The 19,070-nt window shown below is 38.5% G+C and overlaps 1 protein-coding gene across 5 annotated transcripts in view; it reads left to right on the top strand.

Moving 5' to 3' along the window:
- ANKIB1 (ankyrin repeat and IBR domain containing 1) overlaps positions 1–19,070 on the top strand; it is a 144,994-nt gene that overhangs the window by 67,093 nt on the left and 58,831 nt on the right. For all 5 annotated transcript variants that reach the window (XM_054564120.1, XM_054564119.1, XM_054564118.1 and 2 more), the window contains one exon: positions 16,929–17,111. In XM_054564120.1, coding sequence (XP_054420095.1) covers positions 16,929–17,111 — 183 coding nt within the window. The remainder of the gene's footprint in view (positions 1–16,928; positions 17,112–19,070) is intronic.

The following is a 19,070-nucleotide window of genomic DNA, read 5'->3' as shown; positions in this document are numbered from 1 at the left end:
TTACCAATACAAAATGTCTTGAATCTTTAACAGTATATACTCAGTTGTGCACTAGCCCAGCCATAGGCCCTGAATGACTTTGGTAATGCTTCCTGTTAATTAAACTAGAAGATTTTCCTAGGGAAGTATACATTGACTAATTTCCAGAGGTCTTACTGTGTTTTTAATGCTAGTGCATGAAATATATATGTTTAAGACCCTACTCTGTAACTGTCCTTTTTAGAGTATTAGTCTTTGTTTATCTTCATTTCATGTGCTGGATCTTTGATGAAGAGGAAAGGCTAAGACTTCTCCTATAAAGTTTATTCCCGTGGGTAATTTAAATGGGTTTTTTTTTCCCTTAAACTACTAACTGGTCTGCATCATTGTTTATAGTCCTATGGCCATAAGAATAGTAATTATAATAACATTTGTATAATGTTTTTCTAATTTTCATAGTCCTCATTAGTACCAAGCATGATATAAAGGGTTTAGGTTGGGTAAAACAGTGTTTTCAGGTATTTATTATTCTTTTCCTAAAGCTAAGAGTACTGGTGTCTAGTCTAGTTTTGGCTCACACTGACTCTGTATGACCTTGAGTCAGTCACTCAAGTCATTCAAACTCTTAGAGATTATCATTCCCAACCACCCAAGAGGACACTATTACAATTATCTCAAAAAACCCTTTTAGCACTAATTTTCTGTTAATCTATAATAGCAGTAAAATACATCCCGTTTCAGAGGCTAGCCTTTAAGACTAAATTGATTAATTTATTCTATGATTAAGGCCAGGCTGGGGTTTTTTAAAAACCATTAAGAGCTTATATCTATGGAAATACATCTTTTCTAGTTGTTAAAAATGTTTTTCTCTTTATTTAAGGACAGAGCTGGTAAAGTTGTCAGTTGACAATTTCATATGTGTATTTAATAATTTAAAGTTTCCTATGGCTCATTATTTAGAGCCAGAGAAATAAAATATTTACTTTCAAACATCACCTTCTCCCTATAATAATTGTGTTTCATAGTAAGCTTAAGGGACACACACACAACAAAACAGCCTTGAAACAGAACCCCTCTGGGTTCTATTGCCTGCCACTGAAAAACCGTGACTCCCAGTGCCAGAGTCTTATTTATTTATTCCAAGGTTTCACAGGTTTAGAGTAGTGGCGGAATTCTGCCATTAAATCCCACTTCCTTTAGGAAAAAACAACAACAAAACATCTGTAATCCCATAGTCCTGTACCATTTCTTGGGAAAAGAAAGGTCTGTAGCTTAGCTGGGCAGATTCCTGTCTGCATGCTGGCTTCTTCCAGTCATCCGTGCTTGGGTATGCTCCTGCTCTTAATCCAAAACCTTATGGCCCCTCCTTATGGTGGGCCAGTGGGGGATCCTTCTGCATCCTTTCAAACCACATAGGTAAGACTACTTCCAAGGCTTGTGATCAAGAGGCACTTCTCCTTACCAAGCTGCATGGTTGAAGAGCTCGCACATGGCTGAGAGAGAGAAGGTGGCTGCCCCATGCTTGGGTTTAAATCCTGCGGTGTGGGAGTAGGGAGGTATCTTCTTCCATAACCCCATTTCCGACTCCTCTCACAAAGGGTTACACTTGCAAGTACTTTGGTCTTTTCTGCCTTTCTCAGCTGCCATAGTCAGTCTGGGCAGACGTGGGTAGGCACCGCCTCCAAGACACTGGCACAGGTACAGTGACCAGGGGACTGTGGCAGGCACAGCTATTAGCATTGCTGAAACACTGGCCAAATTCTTTAGCTATCCAAAAATAACTGAGTGGCCCTGCTCTACCTCTGCTACCCGGATGCCAGGTTAGTGGGGGACTTCCCATTTTGGGGGCCTCTGACTTAGCACTGTGTTACAGCCTCTCAGTCATAGAGTTTGGGAGTCAATGGCTATATATGGGATACTGCATGGGAAGTTCCCGCCCTGAAATTTCTCTTTCTTTATTGCTTTCTACCTAGTTGACTTCATTGTATGGTTTTTTCAATATTCTGTCAGGTTCACCATTTCCAAAACTGTACTCCATCTTCTTTAGCCACTTTTTCCTTCTCTTGACTGCCTTGTTTCTATTAATGATGCTATTGTACTACCATGTCCCTTGATACCTGGGTTTACTTTGGACTGTGTTTTGTTTTGTTTTTTTATTTTAGAGGTTTTTTGGGTTTTGATTTTGTTTGTTTTTTTTGCATCGAACTCATGCCACTTGTTTGCAGAATAGAGCTCTTCTTTGTCTCTTTTAGCCAGCCCTTCTTTTTATTTCTATTCACTTTTTCTAACACCAGGTGCTTACATTGAACCTTCACTTTAGTGTATTTTTCAAAACTTCCTTAAGTAGGAAAATCTGGAGTTTCACAAATATTAATCATTCAGGATTATTTATGAGATAAAAGTAATACAAATACTAGTGGGTTGTAATAGTTTGAAAATTGGAAATGCTTATATGTTAAGCAGTTATTAAGGACAAACTATAATAAAGCCCTCCAATTCTAATTCTTTCATATTTCAAAGAATTAGAATTGGAGGGCTTTATTTTGTTTCAAGGATCAGCAAACTTTTTTTCTGTAAAAGCCCAGATAACATATATTTTAGGCAACTGCTCAGCTCTGCGCATGTAGATGAAAGAAGCCATAGACAATACATAAACAAAGGAGCACTGCAGTCTTCCAATAAAACTTTATTTATAGACTCCCACATGAATTTCTTACAATTTTCACATACTGTGAAATACTCTTTTGACTTTTTTTCAGCCATTTAATGTGTAGAAACAGCTCTTAGTGTTTGGTCTATACAGAAACAAGCAACAGGCTGGATTTGGCCCATGGGCCTTAGTTTGCAGTGGATCCCTGCATTATGCAGATAATAGAAAGAGGAAAGCAAAGGACTCTATGCTCTAGAAACTTACTTTAAATATATGAAATAACATTATCAATATGTAGCCAGTCTTATATACTTTCAGTTATACAAAGAACTTAAAATATGCCATGCAACAGATGCACAGAGCACAAAAATGGAACTCTTTTAAAACATACATCTTATAAGACTTTAATGCAATAAAAATATACTCCTTTCTTAGTTGTTTAGAGTTTCTGTTTTTCTAGTTTGCAACAGAGATGAACTTTGGAAAGGAATGATGGTTTATTAGCATGGCCCATTTAAAATCCAGTGACTTTTCTCTTTTTGGCAGACTCCCTAGAGAAGCCTAGTCTTTGGCCTCATTTTACTTATATTAGTGTTTCATCTGTTATAGTGATTCAGTAAGTGGTTGATATGACAGGGGTTGTTGTTTTTAATAGGGCTTCATTTTTTGTGGAAAGCATTTTTTAACATTGAGTATTATCTTAAGTATTTCTTGTGCATTCCTGTTCTACTTGTTTATTCACAGCTTTTTTTTAGGTGCTAAATTATTTTTTTAAATAATTTATATTAAATTTATTGGGCAACACTGGTCAGCAGGCTCATACAGGTTTCAAGTGTACATTTGCATGATACTAGATCTGTATGCTGCATTGTGTGCCTACCACCCAAAGTCAAACCATCTTCCATCACTATATATTAGGCCCCCCTCCCCGCAACTCCACCTCAGTCCTTACCCTCTGTCAGCCACCAGATGCAAAATCCTGAACAAAATACTAGCAACTCGAATACAACAATATATTTAAAAAAATGATACATCACAATCAAATGGGGTTCATTCCAGAGGCACAAAGATGGTTTAACATATGCAAATCGGTCACTGTAACACATTAACAAAACAAGAATAAAAATCATATGATCTTATCAATAGATAAAGAAAAAAGCATTTGATAAGATACAACATCCATTCATGCTTAAAACACTCAATAAAATAAGAATAGAAGGAAAGTACCTCAACATAATAAAGGCCATATATGACAAACCCTCAGCCTCACACTCAGTGATGTAAAAACTGAAAGTTTTTCCTCTAAAATCAGGAACAAGACAAGGATGCCCCCTCTCACCACTTTTTTAAAAATATCCTCACCTGAGGACATGCTTATTGACTTTATGAGATATAGGGGGAAGGGAGTTGAGACAGAGAGAGAAAACACGAGGGGGAAGCATTGATTGGTTGTCTTTTGTACACACCCCAACTGAGAACCAACCCACAACCTAGGCATGTGCCCTAACTGTGAATCAAACCCGTGAACTTTGAGTTTATGGGATGATTCTCCGACCAATTGAGCCACACCATCCAGGGCCACTCTTATCACTCTTATTCAGCATAGTCCTGGAAGTCCTAGCCAGGGCATTAAGGAAAGAGAAAGAAAGAAAAAACATCCAAACTGGAAAGGAAGAAGTAAAAGTGTCACTTTTTGCCAGTGACATGATTCTGTACATACAGCTTTAACTGTAGGTCATATCAAATAGAGGTTACTAGAAAACCAAAGATGCTAAGTCACACTTTCCTTTACAGCCACAGGACCTATTTGGCACTTTTGCAGCTATCAGAGCATTTCACACTTCATTGAAAAGCCATAAAAACCATTCACAGATCTGACTGAAGAGTTTTATCTTAATTATATTGTGTTTTTAACACCTAGAATTTTAAAACTGAAAACAATACAGAATCTGTAGTCCCAGCTCAGCAGTGGAGTAACTTTGCCTTTCTGGGCCTCAGCTTTCTAATTTTTAATTCTGAAAGATATTATCTCATAATTGCCTCTAAAATAGTATGACCACATTAATCATTTAGGCAATAACTGTGATAGGCACTGAAAGGAAGGAAACATCATTTAGTTTTACTAAACCTGGAAGATTTCATGGGGTAGCAGTAAGGTTTAAGTGGGTAGGATTTCAGTTTAAGTATTTGGAGGAGGTTACTCAAAATGGGACCCTCAGACCTGTAGCATCAGTAACTATTAGGAGCTTGTGAGAAATACAAATTGTTGAGCTCACCAGACCTCCAGATTCCAAGTCAGAATCTTCTGCAGTTGACACCAGGAATGTTTTAAGCATGTTCTCTTGATTATCCTGTTGCATGTTACATTTTGAGAAGCACTGTTCTAGGTCTCAAACATAATACAGATTGAAGTATTATTTTGTGGAGGAATGATAAGACAGATCATTTTTAAAATGTAGATAGAGTCCATAACAAGGAGAAAAAACTAAATGCCAAGGTCAAGAATTTGGGATTGACTATAGAAAATTAAGTCATTGAAAATTTTTGACTGGAGAAGTGCTATTATGAAAGAAGGTACTGTAAGGTTGGCTTAATGGTTGTGATGTAGAACAGATTTGAATGGAATAATTCTAATGCAGTATTTCTTAAGGTCTTTCTGCACAAAGAGTGCTCCTCAGACTGGTATCGGCATCAGTCATTTGGGAACTTGTTGGAAATGCAGAATCCCATGTCTCTCCCCAAACTAACTGAATCTCAATCAATAGTTTAACAAGATCCCAAGGTGATTGATATTAACATAAAAGTTTGAGAAACCCTGATTTAGAGCATAGTCTGTGGGGCACCTACAATGTAATCACTTGTGAAAAGTGCTGCACATATCTGCTCCCCACCCCAGATCTTCAGGTGTGACTGTCAAGCTACCCAGATGATCCCTACACAATCTGAAAACCTTTGTACTGGGACAGTGGTTCTAACCATGGCTGCACAAAAAAAAATCGCGTAGTGTAATGTAAACCGTACCACTCAGACCACTAAGATTGGAATTTCTCAGGGTAGATGCCCAATACTAGTATTTTAACTTCTCCAGATGATTCTAGTGTGCAGTCCAGGTTGAAAACCCGTGTACTAGAGGGAGTGATAGAAGTTAGATTATTACACTCATACTGGTCTGAACTGCTAAAAAGCCTAGACTTGCCCTAACTGGTGTGGCTCTGTGGATTGAGCACTAGCCTATGAACCAAAGGGTCGCAAGTTCGATTCCCAATGTAGGGCACATGCCTGGGTTGCAAGCCAGGTCCCCAGTAGGGGACATACAAGATGCAACCACACATTGATGTTTCTCTCCCTCTCTCTCCCTCCCTTCCCTTCTCTAAAATAAATAAATAAAATCTTAAAAAAAAAAAAAGCCTAGACTTGTGTGGTGATGCTGGAAATGGACAGAATAAGGCAGATTAAGGGACATTGTAAAGATCTGGTAGCATTTGGTGATTTGGTCAGTTGATATGAGAAAGTAAGGCAGAGAAAGGTTAAAAATGATGGAGATTTTAAAACATTTATATTAACAGTGGAGAGCTTCCTTTGGATGACATAATTTTATCTTTGACTTTTCCACATTTTCTATAATAATTTGCTATCATAATCTAATTAGAATAAACTAAGTTAAATTTATTTTTAAGTAAAATGAGCATGGTTTTGAACCTGAGACTTTGAAGCCTATGAACAAGTAAGAGATGTTTTTAAAAATGAGGTAAAGAAATTGGTTGGAAGGAAAGATGAATATATTGAGTTTTCATTTACAAGGATTGATGTTGAGGTAATAGATTATCCACTTGAGATGGTTCTCAGGCTACTGAAAATTAGGGCAGTTGGAGTAAAGAATATAGATGTAGAACTGAGTGTTATCTGCATAGAGTTGATAACTAAAAAGCAAGATAAGGTATAGATGAGAAATCCAAGGAACAGACTTTACATTGTAGATGAAATTGCATTGTTAAAGTCACAGCATCAATTTGGAGACTGCCTGTATTTAAAGGGAATGATAAGAAGTGGCCTGTAATGGAAACAGGAAAAGAAACGAGAATGAAGATAATACAGTGTCAAGGATGCCAAGGGAATCTGGGAGGCAAGGTGGGCGGACAGTCATGTGACACGCTGGAGAAAGGTAAAGGAATTAGAAGACTGGGAAAAACTGTTGACTTTGAAAGATACTAATGATTGTCAGGAATGTTGTTTTGGTGACATTGTCAGGGTAGAAGTCAGATTGCTGGGAGTAATTAAGTCATTTGCTGAGGAAGTAGAGAAACAGTGATTGTCAGTCAGTAACTGGAGAAATGTGGCTGAGCTAGAAAGGAAAGTAGCTAGAAGGGGACCCCTGAATCAGGAGCCAGTAGAAAGTCAGAGTGGAGTTGGAAGGAGTAATGGAGTGTTCAAGGTCATACAGGAAACAGAGATGATAAAATGGTAATTTTGTAACCAGAATATCTTATCTCAGGATTATATAAGCCTCATTTTACTGAGGCTTATGGTCCTCTGTAAACTGAGACTTGCAGAGGTTAACTGGTTTGTACAGAGTCACCAGTCATTTAGTTTAAGGATCAAAGGGGTGAGGAGGGATTTGTATTAAATACTAGGGGCTGCCCTACCCCTCTTCCTCTGGAATTATGAATGGAAAGGAAAGGAGAATAGATGAATATGTATTTTGAGATAGCAATAATTGGATGTTTCTTTTAAGATAGAATATTTTAGGTACCACCAAGTGTGCAAGACAGGCTAAAAACACATTTGAATAAATTATGCAGCCCTCCTTATTTAGGAGTGCAGTAAATGATACTTAGAATGCTTTGGTTGAAGCACTTAGAAGCTACCTCTTTAGAACTGGATGTAACTCCCTGTTATGTATGTAAGAGCAAAACACCTGTCTTTATGCAGCAACAATTTAACAGATAACCTCCACCTAATACATCTTTCTCTTACTGGTGTTCCCAACCTTATGCCCCAAAGGTCAGCAAACTGAAGTATTTTTAAAGGTATTCTTCCAATATTATGCAGTACCATTGTTAGCTAGCTTCTGTGCCAAAGGTAGCATACATGCTGATTATCCATGCCAAGACAAATGCCACAAATGTGGACCCTCCATTCAGTCACTGATTATGAGTCTCTTAACAGGTGCCAGTATTTCCAAACTCAAGGGGTTCACCGCTTGAGTGCTCTATTAAAAAGAGAATGTGGTTGTTACAAAGTAGTTTTTACTATTTACAACAAGTAAAGAAGATGGGATTCATATCTAAAGCTCTGCAGGAGGCTTAGCCATCACTGACATGTAATATAGTTTGGTCATTTGTATATTGATTTTGCAAGAATAGCATTTAGAACTGCCCAGACCCTTGTCCTTTTTAAAATCTTGAGATTTTTCACTCCTCATTCTTGGGGGAATAGAAACAAGTATCACGCTTCTGTAACTGCTTCCTGCTGTATATGGCTGTACCTGCTTCCTGCTGAATATCAGAGTACATCTTTGATTTAGAGGATTGAAATTCTCTGGCTGTCTGACTTCTGAAGGTCTTAGGGTCTCCTAGATTCTGGGATTCCTGAGAATGGGAGTGCATAATAGTCATCACTCATCTTCTTTTGAAGAACAGCTTGTGGTTAGATGGGTTCACAGGAGTACTATGGATCTGGTTTCATGTTCTCACTGAGCGGTATAGCAGGCCCCACTCAAGAATGATGTATCCAGGGAGTTTTATCTTGTAGTGTAAGAGAACAATGAGTTTGTTAATAAGACCAAATGAGGACCTGTCCATATTGGATTTAGGTGATCTTGCAGGGATGCTGATTTTCAGATTTTTAAGTATACCCAGTTCCCTGGATTATATGTTGGTGTTCTTTAAATCAGGTTAACATATTTATTTAGTTTTCGGTTATCTTTCCTAATTGGACAATATGTTTAACAGCCTATTCTATAAATGAGTCTGGGCATTCCAAAATTTTAGAGGAGCCCAAAAAGGGCCTATCGTATGTAAGTTCAAAAGGATTGAATTTAAGCATTCTTTTAATCCTGCTTCTGGTTAGGTGCTGCCCTGCTCCTGGTTAGGGCAATTGGTAGTAATTTAAGGCAGGACTCACGGGTTTTTTTGACATGGTTTGGTCAGGGTCTTTTTGGGTGTTTATAAATACATCATTCTGTTTTTCGTGAGGACTGTGGTCTCCATGAAGAATGTGAGACACACCTAATTTGGAGAACTTTTGCCACTCCATTTATTACAGCAGCTGTGAAAGCCCATTGTCACTCTGAAAGTTCTGGGAGGTCTAAACCTAGGTATTATTTCCTTAAGCAGTGCCTTTGCAACTTACTTGCATCTTTCACTTTAGCATGGGAATGCTTCAGCCCACCTCCTGACACTAGTAACTGTTTGAATCCCTCAGGAGCAGGGGAATTTCTATAAAGTGTGCCTGCCAGTCTTCTCCAAACAACATTCCATGGGCCCGGACTGCCTGGTACCAGAGATCTAGTATATGCATTATTCTTGGTGCACTGCACACAGCTAGCCATGACACTATTAATAATTCTGTTGCTGAACTGAAGGCGTTCACTCCTTGAGGGGCTGTATTTAAAAACAAGACATGGTTGACACAAGGTTGTTTTATTTATTTGCAGTTAATAAAGGAGACAGGAGATTCATATCCAAATCTTCTCCTCAAAGGGAGGTTTAACCATTGCTTATATACACTATTTGGTCAATTATATTTGATTTGCTCTTTGGCTGCTGTCATCCAGTTGAGTTTCTGTCAGTTCATCCTGTTTACTGCTGCATCTGCAAAATACTGTGCTGTATTTTAACATTTAGCAAAACATAACATTTAGAACTGCTCAGACCTTCAGACCTTTGTTCTGTGTACCACCAGTGAGACACAGGTCTTTGTGGTTCCCTCATTCCCAGTGCAGTAAACCTCATCTGGGGACTCTCTGTGAAGACAATTACCAGTCAAGGCAAGAAATCTCAAGAGTGACATCACATCCCCTCTTCACACGCCTGCTTTTTCTTTTTCTTTTTTTAAAAGATTTTATTTACTTATTTTTAGAGAAAGAGGAAGGGAGGGAGAAAAAGGGAGAGAAGCATCGATGTGTGAGAGATACATCGATCAGCAGCCTCTCTCATGCCCCCAGCCAGGGACCCAGTCTGAAACCCGGGCAGGCACCCCTACGGGGGAATCAAACCGGTGACTCAGACCAGCAACCTTTTGGTTTACAGGCCAGCACTCAAATCTACTGAGCCACACCAGCCAGGGCCATTTTTTTTTTAAACCTCAAAGAATGCAGTCTTCATTTTGTTACATCCTTTTAAGAAGCTTCCCCCTTATCCATACTCTGGAATGGCATAACCTCCTAAGTTTTTTTGTCTTTGCTTTTGTTAAAGACTGAGGCTTTAAGTTCAAGATAGTTTATCTTGTCCGCTAATATTTAGAATCTCTTCTTCAGTAATATTTGTTGTGAAAGTAAATCAAACTATGGCTTTGAAACCTATCCCTGTGTGTGTTTTAGAAATCACTTTCTATGACCTTGGATAAAGGACCGTAGAATAAATTCAGCCCTGTTAGTTTTGTAGCAGTCAGAAGCAAATAGTGTATTTTGTGTTTAGGTATTGGATAACCTGTGAAACAGAAAGGCTAAAAACAGTAATAGACTCTGTAATAAGTACTAGAAGTCTGTGGACTTACTACAAGTCCCCAATATTGAGTAGAATAGGTAATGTGAACATCAAATTCTATGGCCACATAGATTCTACATTAGTGTCATTGCTTCTCAAACTTTCATGTGCATAAGAATCTCCTGTAAATCAGAATCAGATTGTGATTTAGAGGCCTGAAGTGGGAGGGGGATTCAGGTGGTGATGCTGAGATGCTGCCTTCCTAACAAACTCCCATGTGATGATGTCACTGGCCCTCAGATCACCCTTGGACTAAAGAAGGTTCTGGGTGGTAAATAGCAGCTGATAGGACTTGCCCTCAGGCTCTAGTAGTTGACTCTTAACAGTGACTGCTTAGAGCCATGCTTAGCAAATTTTCTGTAAAGGGTAAATATTATAAATATGGTGGCCACAAGTTTGTTTCATATTCTTCTTGATTCGTTTGTTTGCTTGTTTTTACAACTTAAAAAAACAACAACCAGCTGTAAACCATTTTAACTCTGAAGCTTACTCTTAGCCTAGGGCAAGAAGCTGATGTCTTCTTATCCATTGAGCTTGTCAAGTTAACCAGTGACTTCCAGGTCTGGCATTGATGTAAGTCCCTAATTTTATTGGTTCCCTTAGGATGACTGTAGAGGAACCGTAAGTATTACAGTTCCAAAAGCAATAAAAGAACTTGAGAGGAAGATCTGTGTGTTTGTTGCAGAGAAGGGAGATAAAAATACTTGGAAGATATGAAAAGAAGCTACTTTCATGATTAAGTCCTATACAAAATTAAAATCTCTAAAAAGTATTATATGTAGATTATAAGAAAGAGCCTGGACAGAACTTTATGGTGGACACAGCATACATGTGACATGTTTAGCTTATATGATCAATCCATCCTAGCAATTTTCAACCAGTGTACTGCAAGACTTTTTATAACATGTAGTACCTGACTATCTTAGAGGCACTGACCTCTTTTCCCTTAAGTTGTCAAATAAGAAAATGACAACAGCCAATTTAACAATAGCCGCCTGGTATGAATGTATCAAAATTATACCTACTTTTTTTTTTTGTCAGATCAGCAAAAGATTTTTTTTTATGTGCTGTGAATTTTAGTAATTAGTTTATGTATACCTTGAAATGAAAAAGGTTGAAAATCACTGACCTAGTCTATGTGTTGGTGTAATTATCTGGTCATGGTTAAGAACTTGGTCAAACTTGTACCTGAATCCCAGTTCTACTACTTACAAGTTGGATAAATTTGGTCAGGTTACTTAACTTCTCTAAGACATCATAATATTTCTGTCACATGGTGTTGTTAATATTAAAGAATGTATATTCAAAGTGCTTATCATAGTGATGGCATTTAGAAAACATAATGTTTGTACAACATTAACACTAGTATTAGGTTTATTACCCAGTGATTAGACGTTTATATAACTTAGGAAGTGATCACTCTGATAAATGTAGTACTCATCTGACACTATACATAGTTATTACAATATTATTGACTATATTCCATATATTGTACTTTATATCCCCATATCTATTCTCTAACTACCAGGTACTTCTTATTTTACCTCAACCCACTAATTATCTGGGAATTTTCAAAGTGTTCTCTATGAGTCTGTTTCTGGTTTGTTAGTTCATTTTGTTTTTTAGATTGTACATACAAGTGAAATCATTTAGCATTTGTCTTTCTCTTTTTGACTTACTTCACTCAGAACAATACCCTCTAAGTCCATCCACATCATTGCAGATGGCAAGATTTCATTCTTCCTTATGACTGAGTCATATTCCATTGTATATATGCACTACTTTTTTATCCATTTATCTCTTGGTGGACACTTAGGTTGCTTTTATATTTTGGCTATTGTAAATAATGCTGCAGTGAACATAAGTATGTATATGTCTTTTTGATTAGGGTTTTAGGTTTCTTCCGATAAATACCTAGAAGTGAAATTCCTAGGTCCATTTTTGTCTCTTGGTATAGTCATTGTTTTAAAGTCTATTTTGCCTGGTATAGTGTTACTATCACAGCCTTTTATTTCCATTTTCATGAAATATCTTTTTCCATCCATTTACTGTCAGTCTGTGTGTGTCTTTCAATCTGAAGTGAGTCTCTTGTATACAGCACGTGAAAGTTTTGTTTTGTTATCCATTCAGCAGCAGCATGTCTTTTGATTAGAGCATTTAACTCATTTGCATTTAAAGTTAATTCTTGATAACGCTGACTGGTGTGGCTCAAGAGGTTGGTTCGATTCTTAATAAGGGCACATGCCTGGGTTGTGCGCCAAGTCTCCATTTGGGGTCGCTGAAAGATCACTGGTTCAATTCCGGGTAAGGGCACATGCCTGGGTTGCATGCCAGGTCCCCAGCTGGGGGACGTTCAAGAGGCAATCAGCCAATGTTTTTCTCACACATCGATGTTTCTCTCCCTCTTGTTCTCCCTCCCTTTCCCTCTCTCTAAAAAGAAATAAGTAAAATCTAAAAAAATAAGTTGTTGGTAGATATAAGTGGGGACCCAAAAACTGGAGTTATCTTCTATGGCGCAGACCCCTGTAGTACAGGCTTCCCCGACTAGGTGAGTGAGCTTTTTTTTTTTTTAAAGTTTTTAATGTTTTTATTTTCGATTTTTAATAAAAATTACATCTGTACTAATAAGACAATGGTATGTTTCACAATATCCATAGCTGGCTACATCTACTTTGGACCACTTTATTACATTTCCATCAGTTATAACTCTTTGTTCCTCTGGGATGTTAAGACACTGAAGTTGGCTGCGTCCCACCTCTTCCCGAGGCCCCATATGCCACAAACAATGCAGTCCTGGACAGGCAGCTGCCAAGCGAATGTTGGGCCACTTCCCCCTTTGATGCTGCTCTAGTCAGTCACCAATCTAGTTGCTCTTGGCTCTGTGGGAGGCCTTGTACTACCGAGGGATCCCAGACATCCTCAGGGCTGCCTTAATACCATTCTTTGAAGGATGAGAAGCTCCTTGGGAAGTTGTTATTTTAGCATCTACTCCTTCTACCTATTAAAATTTTTAAAAATGTTTACTATAAAACAAAATGCATGGTAGACCTTTCACAGCCTTATACATCTCATATTTACTATGTCTCTTTTTTTCTTTTTTACTTTTTTATTTATTTATTTTTTAATGTTCAAATACAGCTGTCTCCATTTTCCTGCCACCACTTTCCCCTGCCCCACCCACCCCTACATCCCACCCTCAGTCCTTCTGTACTTTGGCTTTGTCCACGGGTCCTTTAGTACGGGCTCCTCCCACTAGGTGAGTGTTCTAGGAGCCTATCTGTATCAGTGTACCAGCTGGCATTGTTGTAAGAAGCTGTGTCTGGCCTCAGTGAATTTTTTTTGGAAGACTGTTTAAACTTTTGCCCATATCATGATGGCTGATTTACAAGCACAGCTGCCCACACCGCACTGAGTGTTGAGCAGTTTTTGACCAAAAACGGCATGACCCCTGTGCCCCACCCTCCCTATTTACCTGATCTCACCCTGAGCAACTTCTTTTTGTTTCCTTGATGAAAAAAAGTCCCTAAAGGGAAATGTTTTGCCAGTGTGGAAGAGATGAAACAAAAACTGGCAGAAGCACGAAAAGACATCAAAATTGACAAGTTCAAAAACTGTTTGAACAGTGGAAAAAATGGAGACTGCGTTGAAGGTGACTGACATTTAAACATGAAAGAATAAATACATAATTTTTTATAAATATATTTGGGGAGTTTTGGGTCCCCCCCTTGCATGTATTTATTGTAATTTTATATTTTTTTTATCTTTTTTCCCCTTCTTTTTAAAGAAAACCCTTTAACGTTTCTGATAGTACTGGTTTGGTGGTGAACTCTTTTAGCTTGTTTCTTGTCTGGGAAACTCTTTATCCTTCAATTCTAAATGATAGCTTTGCTAGGTAGGGCAGTCCAGGTGGTAGGTCCTTGCTTTTCATCAATTTGGATTTTTCTTGCCGGTCCCTTCTGGCTTGAGAAATCAGCTGACAGTCTTAGGGGAGTCTGATAACTGCTTTTCTCTTGCTGTTTTTGTGATTCTCCCTTTGTCTTTAACTGTTGACATTTTATTATGTGTCATGGTGTGGCCTCTTTGAGTTCATCTTGTTTGGGACTATCTGTGCTTCCTGGACATGTATGCCTAGTTCCCTCACCAGGTTAAGAAAGTTTTCTGTTGTTATTTTCTCAAATATGGTTTCAATGTCTTGCTCTCTCTCTTCTCCTACTGGCACCCCTGTGATGCGAATATTGGTACACTTAAAGTTGTCCCAGAGGCTCCTTATATTATCCTCATTTTTTAAAAAAATTTTTTCTTTTGGCTGTTCTAATGGGATGTTTTCTACTTCCAAATCACTGATTTGATTCCCTGCTTCACCTACTCTAGTGTTTATCCCCTATAATGTAATTTTCATTTCAGTTATTATATTCTCATTTATGACTGGTTCTTTTTTGTTATGTTTCCTTTCTCTTTGTTGAAATTCTCATTAAGTTTCTCTACTTTTCCCCTAAGTTCATTAAGCATCCTTATAACCAGTGTTTTGAACTCTGCATCTTGTAGATTGCTTGTCTCCATTTTGTTCTGTTCTTTTTCTGGATTTTTAGTTCTGTTCTTTCATTTGAGACATATTTCTTTGTCTTCTCATTTTGGCTGCATCCCTGTGTTTGTTTCTATGTATTAGGTAGAGCTACTCTACTTCCTAGTCTTGGTAGAGTGACCTTTTGTAGTAGGTGTCCTGTAGGGCCGAGTGCCATGGCTTCCCCAGTCACCCAACCTGGGTCTTCCAGGTGTATCCCTCATGTGGGCTGTGTGCACTCTCCTCTTGTAGTTGAGCCTTGATTGCTGTTGGCATGTCAGTGGAGGGGCTTATCCCTAGGCAGTTCAGCAGTGAGGGCTAGCCTCGGCCACCCATGGAGGATATGCAAGGAACAACCATGGCAGAGGACTCACTTCAGCTGGGCTCAGGTAACCCACCAAGTCCACTCCTTGAGTGTGTTGCTTGTGGACATGATTGGGCTGCTTCACCGTAATCTGAAGCTGTCCTTCAGGTTCCCTGGCTTTTGGGTCTCCTGAGAGGTGCATGCCATGGTCATCTGCCACCTGTGTCCTGCCCAGGGCCACCCAGCATGAGCTACAAAGTGATCGCAGACAGCTGCTACTTGTGCTGGCCTTGGAGGTGCCCAGGAAAGGCCAAACTGTGAATCAAGGCCAGCTATTGCTAGTGCCAGGCATAGGGCCACTTAGTGAGTGGTATGGGGCCATATGCTGCTTGACAGAGATTTTAGGAAAGTTAGCTGCATGAGCCAAGGCAGGCTGTTTGTATGGAAAAGCCACTGGAAACAGCTTGGGCTGGCCCGAAATTTTGGAATGGTAGAGTTTCAGGAATCACCAGGGCAGGGAGAGCTGTGTGAGCCAAGTTGATGGAGACTCAGATATGGTGCCCACCTGAGGCTTTGTCAGGGGAGAGCTCATCAAAAGAACAACAGTCTCTGCCAGCACTTCTGTCTAGACGAAAACTGGCCCTCCAGCCCTTTTCTGGATGCCAGACAATTCAGTTCCTCCCCTATGTCCCTCGTACCTTTTGAGCTGCTGCCCCAGCTGTGCAGCTCAGAGCAAGTAAGTCCATGTGCGGGCCCTTTAAGAGGAGCACCTCGGACTCCAGCAGCCCTTTGTCTCCCTCAGCCTCAATCCCCACTGGTTTTTAGAGCCATAAATTATGGGGGCTTCTTTTCCCAGTACTGGGACCCTGGGCTTGAGGGGGTGCCTGGTGTGAGGCTGGGACCCCTTGCTCCTCACGGGGGGACCTCTGCAGCCAAGACAACCCTCCAAATTTTTATCTGCCACACATGAGTATGAGACCAGTCCATTCTGCATCTCCACCCCGCTACCAGTCTGGACATGGCTGCCGCTTTATATCGTTAATTGTAGGACTTCTGTTTAGCTAGGTTTCAGGCTGTTCTCAGTAATGGTTGTTCAGTTGTACTTTTGACATGGTTGTGGGAGGATGAGAGTATTGCACTTAATACCTACTCCACCATCTTGACCAGAGGCCTCCAATCACTTATTTTGAGGAATATTGAAAAAAGTTTTGTTTCAATGACTTCCTTATCCTAATTTCACTTCAGTGTTTGGATAATGAATGATACAAATGAAAATTTTAATCTACTATGTTAGGTCATCTGGGTATTAGTGGTTAAAGTAACAGTATCAGCGGTATCCTTCTTGTTTCAGAGGTATCCTTCTTGTTTAAGAATGATTTCTAGAAATTTATAAAAGTGAAAGCATTAGATAATTATCATTATTTATTAAATAAAACTTTAGTTTTGGATTGGACAGAATGTTTAAGAATTTCTTCTTAAAATTTAAGAAATTGGTGGTGGTGTTTCTGTTGTTACTTTTAACCGAAGGAAGTCATCTTAATACAGATAATCAAGACATGTTAATCTTAAAATGAGAAGCAACTGGTATCTCAATATTTTTTATTATCATTTCAGGAATATACTATTGCATTTTGTTGTGTTTATTACATTTTTAATAGTTTTAAATTTGAAATATGAAAATAACTATTAAAACCTATGGTTGCAAGTTTTTGAAAAAATCTTTTTTAGCTTTTGGTAAAACATGGAGGAGACTTGTTTGCTGAGAATGAGAATAAAGATACTCCTTGTGATTGTGCTGAAAAGCAACACCACAAAGATTTGGCCCTTAATCTGGAATCTCAGATGGTATTCTCACGAGACCCCGAAGCTGAAGAAATAGAAGCTGAATATGCTGCATTAGACAAACGAGAGGTAAGATTTTTTTAATTAAAAAATGATACGGATTTTAAACTTTTTTCTTCTTTATAGTCCAGTTTACGTCGTTTCTTTGCAACATGCTAAATATCCTATTATCTACATAGCTGTAAGTATAAAAATACACCTAGAAACCCTGGAAGTAGAGTCTTTCCTCTAATGTGTATGTTTACTTACATATAAATGGAGATGCTGATGTGTGATATGAATCCAAGCCTATCCTACTAAATTAAAACTCTAATCCTCCTGTTCCTCAGTCTCTCCCTATCTTCTGGATTGCTCTTATCAACAGACATGCTTGGCGACTCCTCTCTTAAAAAGCAAAAACAGCTCAATAGCCTTTCCATTGACCATTCTTCCCCTGTCCTGTCCCTGTTCCCCTTCAGTTGTAGCCCACATTTCTGATCTTCATGTGAGAAAAACAAACTTGAGAATTCTCTATGCATACCAAAATCCTCACCTTCCATTTGTTCTTCAACCCATTGCATTATGACTTTCTTCCTTTCTATGATGGAATTGAACTTGTCATGGACATTAACAGTCATGTAAGTCTCCTTTGTTTGAGTAAACATTATTTCCATTTACTGAGTTGTTCAGGCATAAACGAGGCATGCATTCTTGATTTCCCCACTTCTTATGTCCAAGTAATCTGGGAATCCTATCGATTTTCCTTCCAAAAAAAATATAACAAATCAATTTACTTCTCCAAGTTTCCACTCATACCTCCTTAGGCCCCCGCAACCCTCATTTCTCATCTGTGCTAATGTAACAGTTTTTTCTTACTGGTCTCCTTCCTTCTATTCCAGTTTCCTTAGAACCCATCTTGTACACAGAAGCCAGTGTGACAATTTTAAACTTAAGTTAGGTCATATCACTTAAATCACTTAGTAACTCTTTTTATTGTACTTAAAATCCAAACTATTTGCTCAAATATAATACCTTACATGGTCTGGCTACTAATACCTACCTCTTCACATTATCTCATACTTTTTCTCTCAGCACACTTGCTCTAATTATCATACCTAAACTACATCAAGACTTTTGTATTTTCAGTTTATGTCTCTTGGCTGGCTCAATATCACTTCTTCAGACAGGCAGTCTTTAATCATTCTTTCTAAACAAGGTTCCTCTTCTTCCATTATTCTTTACCATCATATCCTGTTCATCCTTCTTAGCACTTATCATGCACTATAATTGTTTTATTTATATATTTGCTTACTTATTTATTGCCTTTCTCTCTTGTTACATTGTCAATTCCACAAGGGCTAGAGCCATAACTGTCTTATTCAACAGACTATTTTCAGTGTCTAACACGTTGATGCACAATGGGCATCAGTAGATATTTCTTTATTTTTTTTAATTGATTTTAGAGAGAGAGAGGAAGGGAGAGAGAGAGGCCGATTTGTTGTTCCACTATTTATGCATTCATTGGTTGATTCTTGTATGTACTCTGACTCAGGATTTAACCTGCAGCTTTGGTGTATCTGGATGATGCTTTAACAGACTGAACTACCCAGCCAAGGCTAGATATCTCTTAGAGAAATTAGGAGACAATAAATTTTTTTCTCCCCAAATGATTCTGATTTGATGTTCAGTGCTAACTTGATTCTAAAAGAAATTATATAACTATTGTTTGTGTTTAATCATTTGTTTATCTTGTATTTCCCTTGAATTCGCAGCAGTTTTGAGCTACTGTATTCTCCAGAATGGGGAAAAGAACTGAGTTTCTTGAATTAAAAAATTTACATTTCTTTACATTTTGTATTTCTTTAGTTAGGTTGTTTTATAGGGATGATTATTCAGATTAAGTTCACATAGAGAGAGGCTGATGTACAAAGCACTTTCATGTGGTTGTTGAATTCACATAGTAACCTTGAAATGACAATTAGGCCGGCCGGCCTGCCTTCTTTTCCTCCCTCCCTCCCTCCCTTCCTTCCTTCCTTCCTCCTTTCCTTC

Source organism: Pteronotus mesoamericanus, unplaced genomic scaffold, assembly GCF_021234165.1.
Source record: "Pteronotus mesoamericanus isolate MK-2021 breed Mesoamerican mustached bat unplaced genomic scaffold, CSHL_Meso_final scaffold_85, whole genome shotgun sequence".
Lineage (NCBI taxonomy): Eukaryota > Metazoa > Chordata > Mammalia > Chiroptera > Mormoopidae > Pteronotus > Pteronotus mesoamericanus.
The sequence above is the reverse complement of the archived record's forward strand: the minus strand, read 5'-3'. Positions and strand labels throughout refer to the sequence as shown.